The 25,490-nt window shown below is 35.2% G+C and overlaps 4 protein-coding genes and 1 non-coding gene across 5 annotated transcripts; 1 reads left to right on the top strand and 4 right to left on the bottom strand.

The window, feature by feature from the left end:
- Positions 1 to 798: 798 nt before the first annotated feature.
- On the top strand, positions 799 to 6,693 carry LOC120280937 (transcriptional corepressor LEUNIG-like). The gene is made up of 18 exons (XM_039287906.1): positions 799 to 989; positions 1,655 to 1,752; positions 1,851 to 1,960; positions 2,243 to 2,602; positions 2,677 to 2,765; positions 3,116 to 3,203; positions 3,276 to 3,351; positions 3,607 to 3,656; positions 3,832 to 4,146; positions 4,242 to 4,418; positions 4,506 to 4,748; positions 4,832 to 4,949; positions 5,040 to 5,149; positions 5,229 to 5,378; positions 5,615 to 5,770; positions 5,853 to 5,969; positions 6,059 to 6,265; positions 6,354 to 6,693. The coding sequence occupies exons 1-18, from the start codon at positions 958 to 960 to the stop codon at positions 6,495 to 6,497; spliced, it is 2,640 nt and encodes an 879-aa protein (XP_039143840.1). The 5' UTR covers positions 799 to 957; the 3' UTR covers positions 6,498 to 6,693.
- A 225-nt stretch (positions 6,694 to 6,918) lies between these two features.
- On the bottom strand, positions 6,919 to 6,990 carry TRNAD-GUC. The gene has a single exon. It is a non-coding gene; the product is annotated as a tRNA-Asp (tRNA).
- Positions 6,991 to 11,649: 4,659 nt separating this feature from the next.
- LOC120280800 (gibberellin 3-beta-dioxygenase 1-like) lies at positions 11,650 to 13,180 on the bottom strand. The gene is made up of 2 exons (XM_039287744.1): positions 12,630 to 13,180; positions 11,650 to 12,530 (listed from the first exon to the last, which is right to left on the bottom strand). Exons 1-2 carry the CDS (start codon positions 13,079 to 13,081, stop codon positions 11,930 to 11,932), a joined length of 1,053 nt encoding a protein of 350 aa, XP_039143678.1. The 5' UTR covers positions 13,082 to 13,180; the 3' UTR covers positions 11,650 to 11,929.
- A 1,621-nt stretch (positions 13,181 to 14,801) lies between these two features.
- Positions 14,802 to 19,508, bottom strand: LOC120280683 (aromatic aminotransferase ISS1). Its single transcript, XM_039287611.1, has 10 exons — positions 19,379 to 19,508; positions 19,073 to 19,221; positions 18,934 to 18,981; positions 18,535 to 18,663; positions 17,869 to 17,928; positions 16,968 to 17,124; positions 16,630 to 16,742; positions 16,440 to 16,498; positions 15,960 to 16,068; positions 14,802 to 15,433 (listed from the first exon to the last, which is right to left on the bottom strand). The coding sequence occupies exons 2-10, from the start codon at positions 19,133 to 19,135 to the stop codon at positions 14,981 to 14,983; spliced, it is 1,191 nt and encodes a 396-aa protein (XP_039143545.1). The 5' UTR covers positions 19,136 to 19,221; positions 19,379 to 19,508; the 3' UTR covers positions 14,802 to 14,980.
- A 758-nt stretch (positions 19,509 to 20,266) lies between these two features.
- On the bottom strand, positions 20,267 to 24,582 carry LOC120280548. The gene is made up of 6 exons (XM_039287415.1): positions 24,479 to 24,582; positions 23,172 to 23,506; positions 22,980 to 23,078; positions 22,781 to 22,897; positions 22,327 to 22,428; positions 20,267 to 22,234 (listed from the first exon to the last, which is right to left on the bottom strand). Exons 2-6 carry the CDS (start codon positions 23,489 to 23,491, stop codon positions 20,413 to 20,415), a joined length of 2,460 nt encoding a protein of 819 aa, XP_039143349.1. The 5' UTR covers positions 23,492 to 23,506; positions 24,479 to 24,582; the 3' UTR covers positions 20,267 to 20,412.
- Positions 24,583 to 25,490: the final 908 nt, after the last annotated feature.

Genomic DNA, 25,490 nt, shown 5'->3' with positions numbered 1-25,490 from the left:
ATAGTGGCAAAATTATATGTAAACATTTTTGAAATTATCTTTTAAAAGAGTTAAATTTATTAGTGATAGAAATTAATGATTAATTTTCTTTTACATGTATGATGGATGGATGTTATCAAAATTATCATATAATAATAATTTAGTCTATATGGTTTTATAAATGAAACTTCTCATCATATACGTATATAATTCTCCTCGGGATCCGCACTCTAATCAATTCGGGAATTGTTCACCGTCCATCTTCACGTCATGCGTCCGATCGCCGTCCAATCCTTTGCAGTATCTTTCTGAGGTGGGTACCATCTCTGTCTAAATGACTATTTCACCCTTGATTAAAGTAACTCTTCGGGGGTAGAGTGATAAGGGCATTATGGTCATTTCGTAAGGATGCTACTTAATGACGTACGCAAGTATTACAGATATTTCGGCCAAGTACAGGGGTATTTCCGAGAAATCCAACTCCAAATCAAAAAAAGAAGAGATCCGGACCGTTCATTCGGCTGACCGTAGCACAAATCTCGATGCACGCTTGCATCTGAAAAAGCTGAAAAGGTACACTGATCAAACTGGTCAGCATTTAACAAAGTGATCTAATTAAGCAGCCCAAGAATTGCACCTTTACATTTGACAGTCCTATCTGGCAGAAAAGAGGGGCCCTAATGAATTATGTTTTCCGAGGTGGTCTAATAACATGGTCGGAGTTTCGGGTGAGTTTGGCTTTCCAATAATAAATACATTTGTTCACTTTTTAAGTAAGCTTTAATTCCCTCGCTCGCTGTTTCCTTTTGGCTTCTCCTTTGAAGACACACGGACTTCAAAGGTGGTACTTTTAATTCGTTTTTCTTCTGAGTTTCTAAGATTGAGAGTGATTTCAATGGAGAGAGGATAGGAATCGGATTGGAGACTGTGGTTTTAGTGAAGTTTGGTGTTGTTGAAGGTGCAGCATTGGAAGGAATCATGGCCCAGAACAATTGGGATGCTGATAAAATGTGAGTCCTTTGCTTGCGTTTTTCCATGAAGTTTCCTTTTTTTGCCCCCCTTTTTTTGTGGGTTTTATGAGTGTGTTTGGCTTTTTTTTATTTATTTATTTTTTTAATTTATGAGTAAATTGTTGTTGATGATGTTTTGCTGCAGCGAAAATCTGGTGGAATGGGTTTTTATGCTGTTAGTAGCTTGTATTGGGTTTTGGGTTTGAAGCTCTGCTTTTTTTATTTTTTTTCTTGCATAAAGATTGGTTTTTGAGGGATTTTCTTGCTGAAAAATGTGCTTGATTGGAAGGAAAGGAAGTCGAGCTTTATTTTCTCTCTTATATTTTTTTGTTTTGTTTTTGTTCTTTTGTTCTGTGTGCTTGTTTTTCCTCATGGTTTTTGGATGCTAAGTTTGAGTGTATGTGTGGATTCTCATAGTTTTTCTTTAATTATATCATCTGAGGTAGAAGTTTTGCTCTTCTAGTTTCCTTCATTTATTATTTGTTGGTTTTGTTTTCTTCTCCCAGCTTCTGGTTTTCTTTCTTATGCAAAATATTTTCTTTTTCTTGAGCACACTGTTTGGTCATTGTGATTTTTGAAATTTTAACTTTGTGCATTCAATGTCTTGAGATTATGATAGAATTCTGACAAATGTTTTGAGTACTGTCTTTTGAAACTGGTTACAGGTTGGACGTTTATATTTATGACTATTTAATGAAGAGGAATTTGCAAGCATCTGCTAAGGCCTTTCAAGCTGAAGGGAAGGTGTCTTCAGATCCTGTTGGTGAGTTGTGAAAACTATAGGGCTTGATTATAATGTTGGTTTAGAATATTTTTCGGTACTAGTTGGGTTTTTAATGCTACAATATTGTGTTTATCCAGCAATTGATGCTCCTGGTGGCTTTCTTTTTGAATGGTGGTCTGTCTTTTGGGATATTTTCATTGCAAGGACAAATGAGAAACACTCTGATGCTGCTGCATCATACTTAGAGGCAAGTAACTTCTTTTGTAGATAACAACAAGGTTGATTTTTATCATATTGTCTATTCTTTTGGGAATTCTTTACTGTATGGGTGCATTGATGTTTATATGCATGTCTGTAAAGTTTTTGAAGTCCAAGTTTGTTTTACTTTTACCAGGCCTAGCTTCAGAAAACATCTGGTTCATGATGTCTTGTTTTCTCATTAATGTTTTAGTTTGTAATCATGGAGTGAACCAAATTTCCAGTCTTTCTCTTGAATGTATAAGTTGATTTTGATGATGTTGGCATTCAGACTCAACTACAGAAAGCACGAGAGCAGCAGCAGCAACAACAACCACAGCCTCAAAGGCAGCAGCAACTGCATCAAGAGCACCAGCAACAACAAATTCAGATGCAACAACATTTATTACAGCAGCATGCACAACAGCAGCAGCAGCAGCAGCAGCAACAACAACAGCAACAGCAGCAGCAACAACAACAACAGCGTAGAGCAACAGCAAATCTTTTAAATGGCACTGCAAATGCTCCTGTTAGCTCTGATTCTTTAATGCGACAAAATTCTGGCATTGCTAATGCTTTAGCAACAAAGATGTATGAAGAACAACTTAAGCTGCCACTTCCAAGAAATTCTCTGGATGAAGCATCAATGAAGGTAGTCATGGTATGATAACATTTGCGCCATGATTCAACTAATTTGACTAATGCTTTTCACCTTAAATTTTTCAGCAAAGGTTTGGTGAAAATGTTGGGCAATTGTTGGATCCTACCCAGACTTCGATGTTGAAATCAGCTGCAGCACCTGGACAACCTTCTGGGTACTCAAATGATGGACTTTTCAATTCACATGCTATGGATTTGCAAGCCTGCATATCTTGAGATGCTTCGATAAATTGCTTCTTTGAGAACCTCCAATTAACTAGATGCTTGTCGTTTTGTCCATTTTTCCTTTGGCATTGTAATAATTTCCATTTCTTTAGTCCAGGCCCTGTAATCTTATTGAGTAATTTGCGCAAAAACTAGATTTGGCATGCAAGCATGCTAAGATATTGATATAGATCTGTTCAAATTCCAGAATTTATTATCTATTCATTAAATTTTATTTATTTATGTTTGGGTTGGTAACATATGTCGGGCTCCTGTTTTACTGGACTGATTTCTGTTGCAGTCAACTTTTGCCAAGTTCTGTTGGTGTCATGTCAGATGCTTTACAACAAGTTCAGAATAGGAATCAACAATATCCTGGATCTGCACAGGTTCGTTTTACAAGCACTATCATTGGCAATTTTCTTTTTTTAGTCGATTGTGAAAGTGATTTTTTTTTACAGGACATTAAGACTGAGGCAAATGCAGTGTTGAGTAGTAGATCTTCCGTTCCAGATGGATCATTAATTGGAGTATCTGGTTGTAACTTTCACATCCTTAACTAGCAAATTCATGCATTGTTCTTCTAGTGATCAATACGAGCATTTAAATTCAATATATTGTTACTAAAATTTTCTTAATATTCTTAGTTACCATTTGCTTGGTTGGCGATGTACATATGTGTATATATATATGTCCTTTATCTTATAGAAATGGAACATTATTTGACTAATTCAGTCTTCTTCTAAGTTATGAGATCACAATGGAAGCTTATGTGAGTTATGATAATTGCAGGGTCAAATCAAAGTGGTAGTAATCTAACCTTGAAGGGATGGCCTCTCACTGTGAGTTTTTGATGGAGCTCTTGTTTTACAGTGTGCATGTAATTGGGTTTTAACTTGGCAAAATCAGTCTCGTTGTTAGTGTAGTTGTACTATGAAATCAAAAGAAGAAGCTGTTGTTTTGTATGTAAGTGTGACTAGATGTTCATATCGCTGGCCTATCTTGACTGAAATACAGGGGCTCGATCAGTTCCGTTCTGGAATTCTACAGCAACAGAAGGCACTTATGCAGTCTGCTCAATCATTCAATCAAATTCAGTTTCTTAATCCGCAGCAACGACAGCTACTCCTTCAAGCACAGCAGAATCTGACATCCCCAATGGCGGGAGATTTTGACAGCAGAAGGTTAAGAATGCTTTTGAACAATAGGAGCAGCTTTCTTGGTAAGGATGTGCAGACAAACTCGATCGGTGATATCATTCCAAATGTTGGATCTCCTCTGCAGACCTCATGCCAGGTTTTACCTTGTGCTGATAAGGAAATGCTGATTAAGGTATACTTTTCATACTTGTATTCTTCTATTCTTCATCATACATTTAGGCAAATGCTTGTTTGAACCTTGTAACTTTTTCTGTTTGTGTGTAGTAGAAAATAACTCAGTTACAGCAACAGCAACAAATTGGCAGTCAACAACAGCAGCTTCATCAACATGCTCTTGCAACTCAACTTTCTCAGAGTTCCAATCCACATCAACAAGATGAAGTTGGTGCTGTGAGCTTAACTATGGAAGCAAGCATGCCAAACTCCTATAGAGGAAATGAACAGGTTTATCCTTCTTCCTTGCCTTGTTGGCATCCTTTTAGCATTTATGTTTATCGTCTGCATTGCTGAAACTCTTGAACGGATAATTAGGCTTCAAAAAATATTGGCCGCAAACGTAAACAGCCTGCTTCATCCTCTGGTCCTGCCAATAGTTCTGGAACGGCAAACACTGCTGGTCCTTCACCGGGTTCAGTACCATCAACTCCCTCGACACACACTCCCGGAGATGTGATATCTATGCCAAGTTTCCAGCATAGCAACAACCCCTTGAAGCCTTTGATGGTCTTAGCTTCAGATGGCAATGCATCTCTGACATCTACATCAAATCAGTTGGTTAATATTCTGCCTTTTTTGTTTACTAGTTTGCTGTTGAGGAATTGTTACAACTTCATTCAAGCTCCTTATCATATTTGTAGGGTGACATTGATCGCTTTGTCGATGATGGTGCTCTTGATGATAATGTCGAATCATATCTGTCTCACGATGATGCAGATGCACGCGAAAGAGTTGGGCACTTGAGGGATGCTAGTAAAGGTGGCCTTCTTTGTTACTTTCATGATCAAATAATGTTTCAAATTTGTGCTTGCTCATAAGATAAATTTACAGCATTTCCTGATTTATCAGGTTTCTCGTTTTCTGAAATTGCAATCAGTAGAGCAAGCACAAGCAAAGTTGTCTGTTGTCATTTTTCATCTGATGGAAAACTTCTTGCCACCGGTGGTCATGATAAGAAGGTGAGACTGAAGATTAATAACATCTGACAAATCGCTGAACTCACACGATGTTAGTGTTTTCCTTGTTATTATCAAGTAGGTGGTTTTGTGGTATAGTGATATCTTAAAGCCGAAATCAACATTAGAAGAGCACTCCTTGCTGATCACTGATGTTCGATTTAGTCCAATTGTTCCACGCCTGGCAACTTCTTCTTTTGACAAAACTGTGCGGATTTGGGATGCCGACAATGTAAGTTTCTATTCCTTCCATTCACCGCTTGTCTCACACTTTTTTCTTTATCACCTTTCTTCTTGATATATTTTTAATTCTTATGATATTGTAAGTTATATGTGCTGTATCGCAGTAATTCACTTGATACTTATTGCATGTTGGAAGTTGCCGCCGTTTCAGCTCTCTTTTATCTCAACTCAATCAATGTTGCTCACTTTCATTGGTTTTTCTTACTAGATGTATCTGTCTCACAGCCAGGTTATTCCATTAGGACTTTCATGGGGCATTCCGCGTCAGTTATGTCTCTCGACTTCCACCCAACTAAAGATGACCTTGTCTGCTCTTGCGACGGTGATGGTGAAGTACGTTATTGGAGTATTAACAATGGTAACTGCACTAGATTCTTTAAGGTACACAACTAATGCTTTTATTTCCAAATTTATGATGAGAAATACGCAATCATGGATGATTTATATGATTCTGTTCATCCAGGGTGGCGGAGCACAAATGAGATTCCAACCACGGGTGGGAAGATATCTTGCTGCAGCTGCTGAGAATGTTGTTTCCATTCTGGATGTTGAAACTCAGGCATGCTGTCATTCTTTACAGGTAGTATCTGTGTTCTGAGTATCACTGAACTTGTTTTGATCTATTAACATTAGAATGGTCCAATTCAAGCTTATTTTCTTCGACAACAGGGTCATGTAAAACACGTAGACTCAGTTTGCTGGGATCCATCCGGTGAGTATTTGGCCTCTGTTAGTGAGGATTCTGTGAAGGTTTGGTCTCTAGCTTCTGGGAACGAAGGTGAGTGTGTGCATGAGTTGAGCTGCAGTGGCAACAAGTTTCATTCATGTGTTTTCCACCCAACATATGCATCATTGCTCGTTATCGGTTGTTATCAGGCAAGTCCTTTAGAGTGATACTCTCATTATCATGTCACATTGCATGCATTACCAAGTTCTAAACATCGGTTAATTCATTCTTTTTCAGTCACTTGAACTCTGGGACATGTCAGAGAGCAAAACAATGACTCTTCCGGCGCATGAAGGATTGATCGCAGCCTTATCAGCATCGACTGTGACAGGATTGCTTGCTTCCGCAAGCCACGATAAGTTCATCAAGCTCTGGCGATGAACTTTGATCGTAACCATCATCAAACATCTGACAAACAGGCAAAATTTTTGTTGCATTTTCACTGAATCTAAGCTAACCATCATCTAAACATGCTGCTGTTGTCCTGTTCTTTTCTCCTTAATATAATGTCTCTCTTTGCATGTAAAAGACCTTGGTGAAATTGCTAGAGTTTTACATTTTAATCTTGATCATCTAATTCTTTTTGTATAATGTTGTTTTACATCTTAATTCACATATAAATGCATGTATAGATGCGAATGCTGTGGAGGATGATGAATAAGAGCTATTGATGTTTGAATAACTGACTATTGAACATTGTTTTCACTAGTATTAAGTAAATATTGATAAAGTAAACTTGCTATAGTTAAAAAAGTAAATTACTAAAAAAAAAACATTGATGACTGAATGAAAAAACTCTGCTCGCCGTTGCCGGGGATCGAACCCGGGTCACCCGCGTGACAGGCGGGAATACTTACCACTATACTACAACGACTTGTTGATATATTGAAATATGATTATATTTCTTGTTTTTCAGTGCTTGTGTTCTTGTAATTAACTAATTTATTTGGTCAAAAGTACTTGTGCATTGTCCAGCAGAAGTAGCAGTATATTTGTGTCAAATAGTTAACCCATCAACTTCATGCATTCATGCTTTCATACTTTATTTAGACTAAGATTAATGACATTGCTTGTGATTTGTTACTTTTGAAAGTGGATTAATTCCTTGTTTGTCATCTAGCATGCTTCACTGTTCAGGTGTTTGTCCTTGAAAAGATTAGTTTAGATGTTTATGATTGTTCGTCTTTTCGCCTGGACTACATAACATAAAGTTGTTTACAGTAATAAAGTTCAATCCAGCTAACAATGAGTCACAAACTTGCATCTTTTTCTGAGTATTTTGTCCATATATTGCATTTTTTCTTTTGGTTCAGATCTTCAAATGATAATGTGTCCATCTTCATTTCCAGATGTAAATTGTCCTGATGTTTCCTTTGCTTTTTATATCATCTTATATATCTCCTGTATTTTTTTTTTTATCTTGTTCATATACTGTATACAAGGATTAATTTGTTGCTTGTGTGTATGATTGAGAGTTATAACAACCTTCTTTCTTGTGTTTCCTACCTACATATGCATCTATGTCATATTTTGAAGTGGAGAAATGCAACATATAACCAACCATTACCTAATAAAGATCATTCGTAAAGATTAATTAGTACCGTGATGAATCCATTAATTGCAAATCTTTTGATACATGACAAGTTTCAGATATTTTGTCTCTTTGAGTGTGAAGCCGATGTCGGCATAACATGTATTTTTCTTCTATTCAATCTATAAACATAACATCATGCCGGTTAATTATCAAGTCTAAAATTACTTCTTTGATTTGATTTTAAGTACCGAAATTTTATGATGTACTTACTAACTGACCAGAAGTACATTGCAGTTATATCAGAACAACACTGCTTCTCTTCTCTTACGACGATTTTTTTTTCCCGGTCCAGTGTAACATTTCATTAACAACCATCCAAAATTATTTCTCTATGCATTCAGTATCTGTTTTTTTTTTGTCAGTTTGTGTTACATAAAAGCATGAAATTAGCCAGGCTTTTACAGCAGCAGGGTGTAACTTTACACAAGTTCTTTTAGACTACTGATTCAACAATATGTGATCAGAATCATTGTTTTCACTAATGACCAGCTAATGCATTTAATTATTATCCAATTGAAGACTTTCAATTGTGACCATTATTGATTGAATAAATTATCGGTAGTGTCCTTTCCTTTGTCCTCTTCTTTTCCTCTGTAACACACATTATTGAGCATCAACATGATTGCAAGTGCACTTACAATTAACAGCAAAATAAAAAAACCAATAGTAATTGCTTTCATGATTAAACATTTCGCTTTAATTTGTTCTTATTCTACTTTCAAAAGTATCAACATGTGTCTGTTTCCGATACTTAATACCTGAAAGTACGATACTTTTAGCTGCATACCAAATCCAGTGAGCATTATTGAATCAAAATCTGAACTACTGTTTGTCAGAGATTCAATGAAAGTCCTTAGCTGCAGCTTGCAGTGAATTTGAATTCGGTCAATCAAAGATTGGTGGATAAGTTCATCGATGGTTGACGGTCCCATTGCATGGCTGAAAACCATGTGAGATACCTGCAACCTGCCTGAAATTTTTTTTTTCATTCCCAGTTTCCTGAGAATCTTATAATTACATCAACAAGAACAAGCTCTGTGGCAACAAACTCCATGATGCACTTTGTGAACAAATGAAAGCAGTACTTTCTTTGAGTCCATGATGTACCTTATAAACATCTAAAATTGTGTATATAAACAGACCAGATGTGATGTGCTTTGTCTCAGGCTAAACTGTTTCTTAGTGTCTGTTTGATATGATACAGATTCCTGTCATGGTGTCTCTCAAAATGATTTATACATTCATATTATTGGCTACAGCAAATATTGGTGCTAAAAAAACAATAATACATTTCAATCCAATTAAACAAATCCATTATTTGTTTGTTTGTTTCTTTGTTTATTCTCTGTCACAATGCACTAAAATACTTGCAAAAACACATGTCCTGCTCTTTCAGTGTATGAAATTCTGTGAAGCTTTTCTGACACTGCATATCTCTTTCATCATTTGTCAGTTAAATTACTGAAGTTTCACTATATCTTACTTAAATTATTATACACACAAAATTTCAATTTCAATTTCAATTTCATTCTTGTTTTTCCACTCATCAAGAGGCAGTCATTTTCTAAGTTTTCAGTTACAATGACTAGTTCACTTGCAGCCGACATGAACCTCCTTTTCAAGTTCAACATCGACAGATCTTTCGGATTTTCATCCATTATTACATCCACAAAATAAAATCGAAAAAAAGTTAACTAATGATTGCGTATCGGTTAATCCGGCAAATGTCAATATAAATATATATATATACACACACAGGTGGGTGTCGTTCTTCTCTATGTTTCTATTGCATATGTTTAGTTTGCATCTAATATACGTTTTCAAATTTTAATTAATTGGTTTATTATTTAGTTTGTTTGCAATTTTGCTAATCGGAGAAAATAAAACTCAATTTAAAAAGCTCAAAATATGAATTTTTTGGAGTTACTTTTATTTATTTTTCTCTTAATTAATAATATATTTTCTATTGACTCAGTTAAAACACTTAACTTTTATCTCTTATCTGTGCTATTACTTATAATTATTTTTTAGTTGTCAGTCTCTTCATATGATTAAATTCTGCATTTTAATGGTTGATTTACTTTTTTTTTTTCTTCCGCTTGTGTTTTGTATTGGCCTGATTTTTTTATTTTTTTAATAACATTAGGATTTACGTAATTTCAATAAAAAAATATATCTGTTCACACAAACATGAATTTTTGATATGAGCACTGTTACTATATCTAATTTAAATATATACACTTTTGGCTTGAATTATTTTCAGCTTGAATTAATTATGGTATTATTATAGATTGATTAATTGATATATTAAGTTAGTTTACATCATAGCTACTTAAAACTCATGATTGATCTAAGATAATATAATAAATATAGATTAAAAAAAAAAAAGAATAGGCCAAGGATTTGAAGAGTTTATGTTTTTGGGTTGAATCTGAGCAAGATGTCAACTTTGATGGTTGAAAAACATGGATTTAGATAATAATAATGTGACTGCCAACCACTACTTCAAAAAGAAAGAAAAGAACTGATTGAAAAAAAGAAACCACAGAAAAATTCTACAGCACTTCAACTCTTGATGCTGATGCAATTCCTTAAAAATATATATTTATATAAATTAATATATATCTCTATATCTCTTTGTCGGCCACACTCTACTTCATTAGTGAACTTAAGATTTCTCTTAATTTTGTTTTTATTTGTATATATTTTTTAATAAGATAGATTAATTATAATTTATTTTAAAAAAAATCAGATAAATGAAACAAAGCGAAAAGCGGGAAACAAGATATCCGCTAGAATTAAAAAAAGATGAATACAACATATGAGAAAAACTGAGTGAATAAAAATAAACAATGGATAAAATAAGTAACTAGTCGATAAAAAATAAGTAAAAAGAGAAAGTGCTCTGTGTCACAATAACAACCAAGTACTTATGAATGGCTTATGTTCCGGATTTCTCTTAATATTTATTAAATATGTTTTTTATTATTAATAAAGAATAAAAAACAAAGAAAAATAAAGAAAATGGAGATCCATTAGGAAGACACAAAGAGATGTGTTTATGGATGAAGGAGCCAAAGCTACAGAGAGAGAGTGTGAGGGCTCCCTCTTAGTTAGACAAGCACATGAACACTAACCCCACACTTCCACAAAGTACCATGACTTCACATCCCATCATCTCCAACATCCACCCATGAATCATATCTCAACATCTATCTCCTCTCAAATCTTAGTATTCATTATTATCTTATAATTAATACACTATTCCCAATTAATTACATCAATATCAATTTCATTAGAAACCATTATATATATATATATAATTCTAGAGTCTCTGTTCCTTCCTTCCTTCCTTCCTCATTTCTTACACCCTTGTGCCACCAATCATCTTTTATGGTTTATTTTATTATTATAATTTAATGAGTAACTTTTGATCTTCCACATAAAAGTTAAAAATTAAGTGTCTTACTATATCAGTTGTTGGTTGTTACTAGGGTGATGCATCCTTTTTGTCTAATCTCTTACATTTTTTTATTTTTTATTTTTAAAAAACATAAATAAATTATATTAAATTAAAAGAGAAAATAACGATATATATTTAAAAAAATTACAGCAAATTCTTTAGCAGTGAAGATTATAAATGAAAAGAAAAGAAATATAAAATTAGCATAAAATAATGACAATTCAATAAAAATTAAACCACAGTCTTTTCTCAAATTAACATTCACGAAAGATTATTTGATCTTAGCCAACGGTTTACAATAGAAGACGGTATCTATCTGTGAATCTAACAATCTTATTTGTAGTATATTGTGTATGATTAAACTTTTTATTTTTAATATATATATATATATATATATATATATATAGGTAAGATAAAATAATGGGATTTTTTGGGGACCATAAAATAAATAAAGGAAAAATGCTTCTCTGGCCTCATTCTCACTCTCTCCTCCCTCAATTCTTCTATCCTTTGGCGCTTTGTTTTCATTCACAACAATGACGTTTTGTTTGCATGCACAACTAGTTTCATTTACTTTTGATTTGATTGCTTCCTTAATTTTGTGCTCTTCCTTCACTCTCTTCTTTGTTTTTGTTTACTTCTCTCACAACAACACTACCAAGAGTATCAGTGTATCACAAACAAAAAGACCCAAAATGTTTCTATCATAACCACACACACACACACAATCACACACGCAACAAACATAAACTCAACTCATGGACCATGCATGAACTTGAACTTCTCATCATCACTTGTCACTCTAATGGAATGTAATGCTTGGTTGAAGAGCTTCCCTTTGAGACTGAGATACTCTGGCCAAGTCATCGGCCGGAACACCGGAGATTCATTTAAAGAATTCAATGGTTTTACCTTAACCTCCGGTGGAGGACCACAGATATAAGCCATAGAGTATCGGTGCCGATACCGATTAACAATGGCACGGTGAAGAACACTATGAAAACGTGCATTGGAAAGGATATGAGAAAGATCACCAACATGAACGATGAGAGCTCCGGCAACTGGTGGAACAGTGACCCACCGTGTCGGGCCATGCCCGTCTTCCTTCCGGAGAACTTGGAGACCACTTGTGCCACTCTGGTGAAGAATAGTAAGAAGACTAGAGTCAGTATGCGCGGCGAGGCCCATCGCCTTATCAGGGTCCGGGCACGCCGGATAAGAGTTCAGCTGAAACACTCCGGAGAGATCTTTACTCCAATTCAGCTCTTCTTCTTTGACACCTAATGAGCTTATCATTAGTCGAATAATTTTCTCCGCGAGTTTTTGCATCTCTTTCCCATACTCTTCTATAGTTTCGCTGAATACAATAATAGTACAGTATTACAATCAGCGAACTAGCGTTAGTTAGTTAAAATATACTAGCACATATCAAAAGATCGTATTGTATTATATATACCAGAAGCGGAAATAATCATCAGGGAAGAGTTGGCGAGCGTGATGGAGAACAGAGCCGGAGATAGTAAATCCTTCGTACCACATAAGTTTCGAGAAGAAGGAGGATATACGAGCGAGTCCATAGCCAGAGAGGCCGTCCGGTGGACGAGCGGCCTTGAGTTTTTGGTTAGTGGGAAGAGAGAAAAGACGGCGAGTTTGGAGCTCAAGCTCGGATAATAGATTGGTAGAGATGCCGTGACCGGTGACATAGAAGACACCAAAGTGTTGGCATGCATGCCGGAGTAGGAATTTGGTGTTATCATCATCATCGGAGGAGTTTGAGAGGGAGATGAGAGGGAGTTTGTCATGGCCGGTGGCTTCACCGGAAGGATGATCATCTAAGGATGTCCATGCATGGGATTCAGGAACTTCTCTCACTGTCTCAAACTCAAAATGGTCTGATAGAGATGGCATGGCTATAGAGCTATAGAGCTATAGAGCTATAGAGAAAAGGAAGGATAGAGAATCGATCAGAGATTATGAAAGCTTAAGAGAGTTTGTTTTTTTAGCAAATGGTTGTGTGATTGAGTGAGTCTTGATGGAATTTATAGCAAATGGTTTTAATGAGCATGATATTGGAGTATCTTTTTTTTCTTTTTTTTTTCTGTATTTACTATATTTGGTGGCTGTGCATGTTTTTAAGTAACTGAATAAATTTTGTATCTGTATATATATTTATTTACCAAAACATACACATCTACTAAATTTAGATAGATATAAAAAAGATATGTCATTATTATTATTATTATTATTATTAAAAAAATAATTACACGTTATAACAAAAACAAAACAAAAAATATAATAAGAATATCTTTCAGAAGTACAACACAAAGATCGACTAGAAAATTACATAAATTCCTGAGAGGAGAAATATAATCCTCACGACATGATATGTCAATGTTATGCTAATATATGTATTGAGTATTTAGTAGAATATAATATTAATCATTATGGAGAGTTTTTTAAAATATATGTTTGGTATGATTGAAGTTATAGTGGATGGGAAATGAGTGTTTAATTCTGGATGAATGATATATAGAGTTAATTTGTTCATGGCTTAGAATTAAGTTTTTAATAACAAGTGGAAGAACTAAAGAAAGTATATAAATTAATTAAAAAAGGATGATACTCAAAAACATAGCTCAAAGAGATGATGATTGTATAGTAGATCATTCTCCACTGGGCACATGACAAGATAGTCCAAGATTCTACTTGTTTATAAAAAAAAGTCCCATAAGTGGGAAGTCTGTGTGCATTTTGTCTTTTTAAGTGTATATATATATATATATATATATATACTCTTAGTTTTTTTTTAATCAATCTGACTTTATCTCAGCAGTTCAACAGAAGGAGGAGAAAGAATGATGATTAGTTTATCACTTTATCAACATAAATCAATTTTAACTATCAGTAATGATTAACAATGTTGAATTACAAAAGAAAAATACAAAAAAGATTAATCAAATCACAAATAGTACATGTTAATTTGAAGCCGTTCAGTCCAGTATAATAGACATCAAATACAAATTACTGAATCCGAAATCTTGAGAAAGTCGAAGACTACGCTTGATTGTTGACGTTGAAGCTTCCAACCTCATCCTTTTGAGTCTAGAATTTCACAAATAATATTCATAAACGTCTTTATTATTATTATTATTATTTTAATACGGTTCTAGTTTTTATCGATCAATAATAATTACTGTAATTAAAAATACAGAAAACACAGAAAGAAAGTATATAAAGAATTTTGATAAATAAATATGAAGAGAAGAGAACAAGTGGCACAAAACAGAGAAAGAGAGAGATTGAGGAAGAGAGAAACACAGAGAGGAGTGTAAGGAAAAGAAGGCAGGCAGTTGAGTGTGTGCATGGGAGAGGGGGGCATGTAGGGTAGAGATGGTGACAAAAGGATTTGAAAGTGGGCAATGGAGAGAGTGGTGTCTTGTGGTGTAAAGAATTGCAAGACAAAAGAAGGAACAAAAGTAGGGTGTCAAAATTGAAAGAACACTCTTGTCTTCACCCTCTCAGGGGTGCCATTAAACCACTAAACCATGTGCCATTGTCTTTGTCCTTAACCACATGAACAAAGAAACAAAGAAACAAAGAAACAAAGAAACAAAGAAACAAACATCCATTGCTTGCTGATCACCCATTTTCTGCTGCATAATTCAATTTGATTTCACAAACTAAAACATGGATATATATGTTTGTTGACATCTCAACATTTTTATTACAAATGCAATTGTCTCAAATGGATAGTTCTTCTTGCTGTTTTCCACCTTCCTTTTTATTTTTATGTTATTTTTACTTGTTTTACTGTACCATTCCAACTTCAATTAGCTCTTTCAATCCCTTTTGCAGTCTTTGCGCGGCGATCTCACAGTCAGCTTGTGTTAATCCGCCAAAAGAGATGCGGATGTGCCCCCGGCCACCACTGGCACTCCCGGGGATGACAACCACACCGTGACGGTTTACCAACCATCGTACTACTTCAAAGTCATCAGAGTATTTGTCCGGTAGCTTTGCCCAGAGGTAAATGGCACCTTCACCACCTTTAACCGCGTCATCTCCCAGCGGAGATAGTGCTTCTCGGACGAGTTCTCGGTTCTTCACTAGGTCCTTCACTCGTTCTCTGATCCATTCCGGTCCGACTTCTAAGGAATAGAGCGCCAAACGTTGTCCTATTATGGAAGCACAGATTGGTATGTTGTCTTGAACTTTCAGCAGCTGTTCTGCTAAACCATCCACCTCTGTCGGGTACGCTATCTGCAATTGTATAACATCATTGTCATTTAAGAAAATATAGCTTTCATCATAGACTTATAGTGTTCATATAAAATATGTAGCTTTGATGAAGCAATATTCAAGTTAGCAACCCTTCCTTCAGTGACATTGGATGACAGACATGCATAACTTCCCCAAAGCCGTAAATTTCATGCACTCAACCAATTTCATTTCCAGGTGAACATTATAAAAGACAGATGATGATAAGTTTTTCTTTTCTTATTTTCCTTCTTTTTTTTTAACAAGCAGTGATGGACGCAGACAATGATGTTGCCAATCAAATGTGTATTTTAATCAGGAAACAAACAACCTAAACAAATAAGTATTGTGTCTGTATTCACCAACAGGCTGAGCATCTAAACCAGAGCCATGTCAGGATAATAACAATGGGAAAGTCTTGATCAGACGATGATTGATACGAAGATGTTCAAAGAATGCTAGTTAAAAATAATGAAAGTTTCATTATGTAACAAAGGAAACGTAGAAGGGGAAGGGTTAATTTACTCACATATCCTACACGCCATCCCATCATTCCGTGGGCTTTAGAGAAGGAGAATATATTGACTATGTGGTTATCTTCCAAACAGAAATGCTCCAGTCCATCATACATGAAGTATCTGCAACAAGTAAAAAAAGAGAGGTTATTTTTTTAACCAAACTGTTTGCAGATACCATTCTGATTTGTGGATATAGGAGTACATCATAGCACACAGATATGGTCTTTCTGCAGAGGCGGCAGAAATCACAATTGTTATCGTCTTTTATGTAGTCCTGAATTTTCAGATTCCATGTGCATGCACGAGCTTCATCATTAAAATTTTGAAGAACCAAGCATTAAAAATATATGGATTAAAATTTCCGCAGGTATCATGAGATGATGACCCAGTATACTATAATACCTTATAATATGGTGCACAAAACAATGGTTTCCTTCAGAACTCTACTTTCAATTGAAAGAAAAAAGTATTAATGCTAAAGCAATACTCACTCATAGGTATTGTCCACAACAAGCCACGCATCAGCTTTTTTACAGAGATCTGAAATCCTCTGCATTGGACAACAGTGGGAAGCACTCATGTAAGGCCAAGCTCATACGAGCGAGAATTGATTTAAAAGTTCGTATGTGTGGACAAGCATAGAATGAGAATGAGCATGTATGGATGAGTAGAACAAGATACCTGGAGAAGAGGCTTTGGTACAAAAACACCAGATGGGTTCCCCGGGTTTACAACAGTCACTAGTTTGGGAACCGGCTTATCGCCTTTCTCAGAAAGAATCTTCTCTAACCAATCTGCATCACAAAATTCCAACAAGTTGCAAAAATTTGAATGATCAATCAGGGAAAACCACATTTACAGACAATTATCAAAGCTTTTAGCAAACAATCATAAAAAGTTAATCATATCTGGAATCTGGTTGTCATGCAATCCAGTTGCACAGACTTGGCAATACATTGTCAAATCAATTATATGAAAAACTTCGGTTTTAAGCAAAGAAGTGTGATAAGACATTTTACCAGCATCAGGTTGAAGTGTCTTGGAATCACCAGGGCCTACTATAATATCAGTAATGCCTGTCATCTGGAATGACATGTAGGCATTAAAGTAATAGGGTGCAAACATGACAACAGAGTCCCCAGGATCACACAAGGTAAGCACAAGATTCACAAATGCCTGGAAAGTCAATGAAAGGGGCAGTCAGTTCTCCACAATCATTGGCAAAAAAGAGTAATGTTATCATCTTAAAATGATGGAATTCACAGTCAATCCTTTCAAGGCCATCGCATTCAAGATGATCTACAAAATGAATTCAATGAAAGAAAAGTGGCTCAAAATGTAAGCATGTACTTGTCCTATTAAAAAGAAACACAAACACATTTTTAGCAAGAAAAAAGTTCTCCAATCTCATCAAAGAAGCAATCCAAAAAGCCAAGCAATAAACAGACTAATGCCTGAAGAAAGGGAAAGTTTTGATTTGCATGATTGGATGCCAAAGTTAAAAGAACATCTGAAGGAAATGTCACGCACACGCTTCAGCATAATTTCTGAGGAAAAATAGAGAAGATAAACTAACGGTGCCTGAAACTTTTTTCTCAATAGAACATCTATCGGTTCTTTGAGATCTAACAGAGCATCTTTACTCTTCAACATAAATAAGACCCATGTGAAATTGTTTCCAAAAATAAATAAATAATAGAAGAGATGAAAAGCAAGGTTGACAACTAAGTTAAACAGAATAATATTAATAATAGGATTAATAACAAGAGAAGAAACTTTGGAAGTAGGTACTAGCCCACAGGGTAATATTATAAATGGTAATTACTTAGTTTTTTGCACTGAAACAACCAACAAACTGACTCATGGTTCCCAATAAAGCTCTCTCAAATTTTTATTTGTGAGTTATGAAAAATTAATCACCTGATTCGCACCAGCAGTGACCATAATTGAAGACTTGGTCAAATTATTTTCCTGTTGCAACTGCAATTCATATTTAACTGTGAGAAAGCATAACATGATTTGGAAATAAACTGCATAAACAACTTTAAGCTAGAAAATAGGCAAACATCATCTTTACCTTGATTTTACACATTTCCTTCTACATAATACAAACATCAATCTTGTTGATAGAATTAGTTTCCATATAGATGAAGCCACAAACAAACTAGCATAGAATCACAGACAGCTAACTATATCTGACTATTTTTGAAGTCTACAAGGCTTTCAATACAATCAGATCAAGTATTTTCCATCCCATTTTTTATATCAAAAATTCATCAAATGGTTCATCTCTTTGAAGTAAGTTACAAAAAAAAAAGGCTAATTTAGAAAATTTGATAGCCTGGGATAATCTATTTCAATCCGAAGTTCAACCACAAAATGGAAATGGTAACCACCTTAATTCACAAACACAGACATGAGAATTAGAATTTAATGCGTTTAAAAATGTCTGTTAAGGGAAAGCAAGCATGTTACAAGCATTCCAAATAAAAATGCTCATGGAGACAATCTAACACATACAGATCCTATACCATAATAGGATAATACCACAGTTAATTCATTCATTTGGGTTCTCCTGCACAATACCTTCTCAGTCAATGCCTGCCTGAGTTCAGGCAAACCTTCATCATTTCCATACCGACTCGTCAAAGGGTCCCATACAATCTCTTTAACCTTTTCCAATGCCTGCTTAGGAGGTTGCCAATAAACCACACCCTGCATCAAAATGCAAATATAACTGAAATGAGATCTCTCTCTAGAGCTCAAGAGTAAAAAAGAAAAACAAGCCAAATCACTAAGAAACAATTGTCAACCATGCCCAACTATCTCTCCTACAAAGTCAATGCTTGACATGCACACATACATACCAATGAGTATTTTTCGCACAATTCAACTTGACAGAAAGAGTAAAGCACAAATCTTTCCAGCAGAAAACAAGACACAAATATCAATTAATCAGGATAAACAAAAGATTTATGAAAAAACCTGAGCCAGCGACATCAAATTCTCAGCTCCGCGCATCAGTTCCTGTATCTGCATCAAAACAACACCAAGCTAGCAACTTTAACACAGCCCAGAGATCCCATCGCCTCAAAACGACATTAAAAGAAGTAAATTCCCAGACCTTCACCATGACAGGCATCTCAGTCTCCACACACCTCCTCGCAAGCATCCTGTAGTTCCCCATTCCTCCGCCGGCGCTGAGCTAATCCGCAAGAGAAAGCGAGCAATGAAGAGAAGCAAAGATCCCAACTTTAAGGAAATTCAAGCACCCTACCAACCAAGGAGAAAAAAGAAAATAGAGTTCCCAGACGCCTCAACAACCCCAACAACTCATCTCCATGAATATAAATACAAAAGTAATCACAAAAAAGAAGAAGAAGAAGAAGCGGATAAGAAGGAGAAGTAATCTAGCGCGTTAAATGCGTGCCTGAGATTGGGAACAAAGCTCTCAGCTTCATCGCCGCTGCGCGCTCACCGAGGATTGGAGGACTAGTAGTTAGCCACAAGAGATGGCATCCCAGTACACAACCTTGTCCTGTTCGTTGAAATGCTTCAATGAAGACAAACTCAGTTTGCTCCAAATGTCTCTGCAACGCATCTCACGGTACGATAACATTCTTTCTTCTCATCTCTACCCTTCATTCGTCTCGAGATTCGAGTTCCTCATCATCTTATATCAGAGTACTTTAATGTCTTTAAATAAATAATAAATTAATTTATATGTATATATATATATATATAATATTGATAGATAGATGGAATGCCTCTTAAGACATGTATAAAAGTTGGTAATTGTCGATATGCTTTATTTTTAATTTTATTTTTAATTTTAATATGGATGAAGAGAGATAAAGGGAAATGTAGTTTTGTTTTTATATAACAATTTATATATATATATATATATAATATTTTTGGTGCATACTTCAGCAAAAAGTTGACTATGACTAAACAAATTCAATGAGAAAGAAACTTTTCTTATCAATATATATAATTTCTTTATATATATAATTTTTGGGGTTGATATTTTAAAATGTAAACAAACAAAATAATAATAATAAAAATCTAGAATATAATGAGAATGGCAGGTCATGTCCACTGATGCATTGAGATAAGGCATGATCCAAAACAGTCCAAGTAGTTCCAACAATGGCACCCTGCAAAGGGTCCACACACTTTGCTGCTTTACATGAAAAGAGATGCATGAATGCCAACAACCTGCTAAATCTCAGTGGAAACATCACTTGAAACACATTCAAAATTTAATTAAAAAAAAAAGGCATAGATATCAATTTGATGCAACTGATAATTGAAATAATTTTAATAAAAAAAAAAAGAGTAACAGAAATATCTATCAAAATGCCTAAAAAAATAAACATTGCCTACCATATCAATGCAAATCTCTAAAAGATGGCAACTTTGTGAATGTACATTATCTGAATGGAAAGCATAAACATTCAATTTCTACAGAAGAGCTTCACAAGTTGCTTTATTGTGTCCAGCTTCTTTGCACTTGCTGCAGAGCCTCTGCATTGTAACTGGCTTGTTTGGGTTGATTCGCTTTCTCCTTGGTCGTCCAGGCGGGCGACGAACGGGCATAGGAAATAAATTTCCCTCGCCTGCGAAATCTATGGTGTCGACAGTCTCAATATCAGGTATCGGTTGGACACATACCGAATACATCATTTGATAAACATCGGCTCGGAAGTATTTTGAACAATAATCATAAACTGATCTGCCAATCTTGTTTAAGGCTGCAATGGCATGCATGCATGGCAAACCGGAGACTTGCCATCTCCGACATGTGCATTCCCAGCTTCCAGTATTAACGACATGGACCATATTCCCACGCACCTCAAAAACAGATTCAGATGAGCACAAGACATCGAGTTTGCGTGCATTTGCTATCTCTTTCTCCAATTTCTGCTCCGTAGCCGGTGTTAGAATGCTGCACCATGTGCTGGACACCTCCTTTCTCAATTGCATCACCTCCAGCAATTTACATAGTATCGAGTTGACAATTTGCACTATTGTTGACTCATGTTTCAACGGTATCCAAGAGTTTAATGAGTCCATGATGTTTGTTGCAAAATGGTCATACCGAGAGCCCTTAAAGAGAGCATCTGACCAATTCTCAGGCTTAGAAGCTATAACCCAATCTGCAACATCTGTTGAAATATTTCTTATGTTCTGAATGCATGAATTGAATTCATCGATTGTGCAGGCTTGGGCAGCCCTTGTAAAATCATTAGCCATTGCATCTTTGACTTGTTGAGGCCACATTCCCTTCTTCAGCTCTTCCTTGAATTCCTCCATGAGATGATGCAAACAATAGCAATGGTGACAATCCACGAAAACTTGAGGAATTGCTTCTTCCAGGCCTTTTTGTCTGTTGGACACAAAGGTGATTGAGCCAGTTGTTGTTGGCAAAGCATATCTCAGATGTTCAAGGAACCAAAGCCAGCTATTATAACTCTCATCCTCTACTAAAGCAAAGGCAACTGGAAAAACTGCATCATCTCCATCCACAGCAACTGCTGACAATAACTTATACTGAGTATTTGATCTCAGAGAAATCCTATCAAGAAAAAGGAGCGGACGACAGCCATGCTCAAAGCCATGCAAGGACGCATTAAAAGCAACAAAAAACCGTTGGAACTTGTAATCAGGTGACGTGATATGAAAGACTGCACTGCCAGGATTAGTTTCAAGAATTCTCCCACAAAACCAAGGCAACTGGTTGTGTGTCTCCTTGATTGTATTTATGTACTCTCTCTGGGCAACTTCTCTTCCTCGCCATACTTGTGAGTAGCTCACATTCACACCAAAAATATCATAAAGTTCTTTTACAATTTCTTTGGGCTTACACTGCAAGCTCTCATGCAGTTTTTCTTTGATGAAACCTGTCAGCCATTGCCTTGATGCCCGCCTGTTGCCATCTTTGCCATTTCCTCCACCACATGTATGCAAATGATTCATTTTCTTAATGATGAATTTTTGCTTGCGTGATGATTCAGATGCATATATCCTCCATGGGCAATTCTCCCCAATGCACCTTGCTGTCACACGGCTAGTTTCATTCTTGATGAATCTATATATGAAACCTTTCTCAAGGCCGTACCTGCACAACTGTGCACGGAAGTCCTTCACATTATCAAACTCTTGACCTACACCAGTAATAGTTGTGCCAAAAACAGGATTCGAATTGACCGGCCGGACATCATCGAGAGTTGTTAGAGAGGCAAAAAGTGGGGTACTTGGTTCAGCTTGAATGTTCCCAGTTGCCCTGCAAGCCAAAAGTCTCCAAGTGTAAAGCTTTTACCTTGCATACATATATAGCATCAATAATTATACGTGAAATTTTCTTGACATGCATACGTCTCATCCAGCTGGTCACCAACAGTCAGCCTCCAGTCCTTGACATTTACAGCATTGGCAGCAGCTACAACAGCTGGTGGTCCCATGTTGGCAACAATGGGCCTAAATTAGAACATGCAAAGTTTGACAGAAATTAGACACAGCAAAAGCTCACAAACCTGAATGCCAATATCAGGGAACAAAAAAAGATTATGGGATGTGATACAAGTAAAACTTTCTTCACTACATTATATCAAATAAAAACACATATATAGGCAGGACAAAGAGATTCAATTAAGCAAGATATAGAAGCTAAATTTCCTCTCTTAAACTCATTCATCAATAGGTTAAACCAGAACATTTATAAACATGACCCAGATAATCCTTACTCACAAATCTAAGAAAATACACCTCTTTTCCCTTAATGTTACCAAGAAGCTAGCATGAAAAAGCCTATCATTATTAGAACAAATACCTGAGGTCAACCTTCTCATCCTCAATATGCTCCTTTTCTACAACAGTATTCATGGCAGCATTAGTGGAGGCAAGGAGGTTACTAGCTTCATCTAGCCGTGTCCGGCTTCTAGTCATCCTGAAAAAAATAGCATTTTCTTCGTTACCCACGTAAACAAAAAAGGCTACGTACAAGCCATATTCGTCCACTGGAAGTGTACCTTCCACCATTAGTCACCCTCTTTCGCCGAACACCACAACCAGTGTCTGAGACAGCAATAACAGATGTTCCTGAATCAGCTACAGTGCTCCTTGTTGCTCTGAAAGACCATGTATTTGTTTGTTACTTCACAGAAGAGGATAGCATGTAACACTAGATAATATTTACAATTAGAAATTTCTCTTATTAGCACCTGTTATCAACTTTGTTTACAATATAAACCTCTGTATTTCTAACATTTAAATTAAATTCAACCATCCGCTGAAGATCTTTGTCACTAGATATCGAGATAAGGGTCCGCCTATTGTTTGGGAGGAAATATTTCATGGACATGCCACTGAGATCAATCCCAAACACACTGGTTATTTCTGACTTAAGATCATCAAGTAGCGTCTCACGATTAACGTCAACAGCATGTGCTTCGCCACCATAATAAAACATGGACCCATCACTGTTTGTAACAAATTCGCCACCATATTGGCAAATAGCCACTAAAGTATTTCCTTCAGCCATTCTTTATTATAATCACTGCACAAGTTAAAACAACGAGAAATGAACTCATGAGTGACGTAAAATCAAAGACAGCCTGAGCAACTTATCTTAACCGTACTGAGCTATAACCTGTTAGAATTCCTTCTAAATCTGTAATTTACACATCAATGCAGATTCTCGATGCGTGTTTACATGAGAAAAGAATAGAAAAAAATAAAGATAACAAAAAAATATCTATGCTTTTGAACTTGATTAAATGATGAAGATACAATGAATAGATAATTGAATGAAAACAAACTGACCTAATCTTCTTTTCTTTCTTCTTCAGTCATCATGAAGATAAAATAAATAGATAATTGATGAAAAAACATCGACATAATAAATTGAATTGATAATTTAATAAAAACTCATTGTATAATCTTCATCTCTTTCTTCTTCAGCCATCACTCTCCAACCTTTTCTATTCAGTTTCCTTTATTTACCCAATATAAACACTACTGCAACCATTATGAGTGTCTTATGCTTTCAACATAAAAAGGCAATAAAAGACAATAAATGAACACATGAGCAATGCTAGCAAAACCATAGAAGAAAAGGCGAAGAAAACAATAATTCTTTAACCCAAACTCACCATTCACTTAAGTATTATCAATTCAAGAACACACTCAAAAAGACAATCTCAATTCTTGGTCGTTTTCCAACCTCGCCATCATACACAAATCCGATCTCTTCATTCTCTATATAAATCTATAATCTTTCCTTCAACCATAGAAATAAAACAAGAATCAAGAAAACTGGTACAAAACCGATGGCAAATCCTGCCCTAATTCCACTTCCTAACATGCCATTGAATCTAAAACGATGAAAAATCATAAATTTTCGATTTCAATCAATCAAAATCCGAAGAAAATCAAAGAATACAAAGAGACCAAACCCAATCCAATAAATTTCCAAGTTTCATCAAGGTACAGACCAAACCCAATCCACAAGAAAACGAAGAGAAGAAACCTTTGTGCCTCTTCCCCCTTGTGATCTCGAATCCAAATCGGAGAAACCCTCGTCGTTGCGGCGAGAGAAACCCTCGGCGTCGCCGGCGATCACTCTCACGCTTATCAAACCCTATACGAGGTTGAGAAGTGCTTCTTCTTTGGGTTTTTAACGGGTTCGGGTTTTTTCTTTACCGGGTTTAGATCCGAACCCGGATTGTTTGCCGATCCGATAAGGGTGGAAATATCTCAAAATTCTATAAATGAAATTTTAAATTATATTTTCTGTTATACATACCTTTCAAAATTCGATTTGGATTTAATATTTTTATTTTTCATGGGATTTGGTTTTATTGAAAATATGCATAAAATTAAACGAATATATATATATATATATATATATATAAAAATAGAAATTTTATTTCAAGAAAATCTATTTAAACTATGTAAAAGAAATTTTAATGAATATAAAAGCATAAAAAAATTTTTACAAAAAAAAGTTACTTTGAAGCTTTTCCATAGTTAAATCGGTATGGTTGGTGGATAGAAAATAATAAAATTATCTTTAAAAAAATATGAAAAAGAAAAATATCAAGAAGAAGATATTTTCAATTATTTTTAAAATCGTGTAACAAACTAAAATAAGATTCTAATCTTGATCTTTTAACAATATTTTTAGTATTTTTTCATTGAGATTTGGGAAAATAATAATTTAAAGGTCTATTTTGATTTTTTTTTTTCATCTTTTACATGAATCTATATATTTTCATAATTTAAAAGAAATAATTTATATTTCTAATGTGCCCGGATCCCTTAAACGAAAAATATTTTTTTTAAAAAAAATTCTGTTAATTTTTTTCATTCGAATAAAACTTTAAGAAAAAACCCTTTATTAAAATGAGGTTTATGATAAGATACCTATGCAATAAAACCTTTTCATTTTTTTAAATATAATTTTAAAAAAACATAGATATTATTTATCGTAGGGTCTTTAATAATAAAAATCTAAAATATATAATTGAAAAGCATGCATA

This window comes from Dioscorea cayenensis, chromosome 17, assembly GCF_009730915.1.
Source record: "Dioscorea cayenensis subsp. rotundata cultivar TDr96_F1 chromosome 17, TDr96_F1_v2_PseudoChromosome.rev07_lg8_w22 25.fasta, whole genome shotgun sequence".
NCBI lineage: Eukaryota > Viridiplantae > Streptophyta > Magnoliopsida > Dioscoreales > Dioscoreaceae > Dioscorea > Dioscorea cayenensis.
Note: the sequence above shows the minus strand (reverse complement) of the source record. Positions and strands in the feature narration are given on the sequence as shown.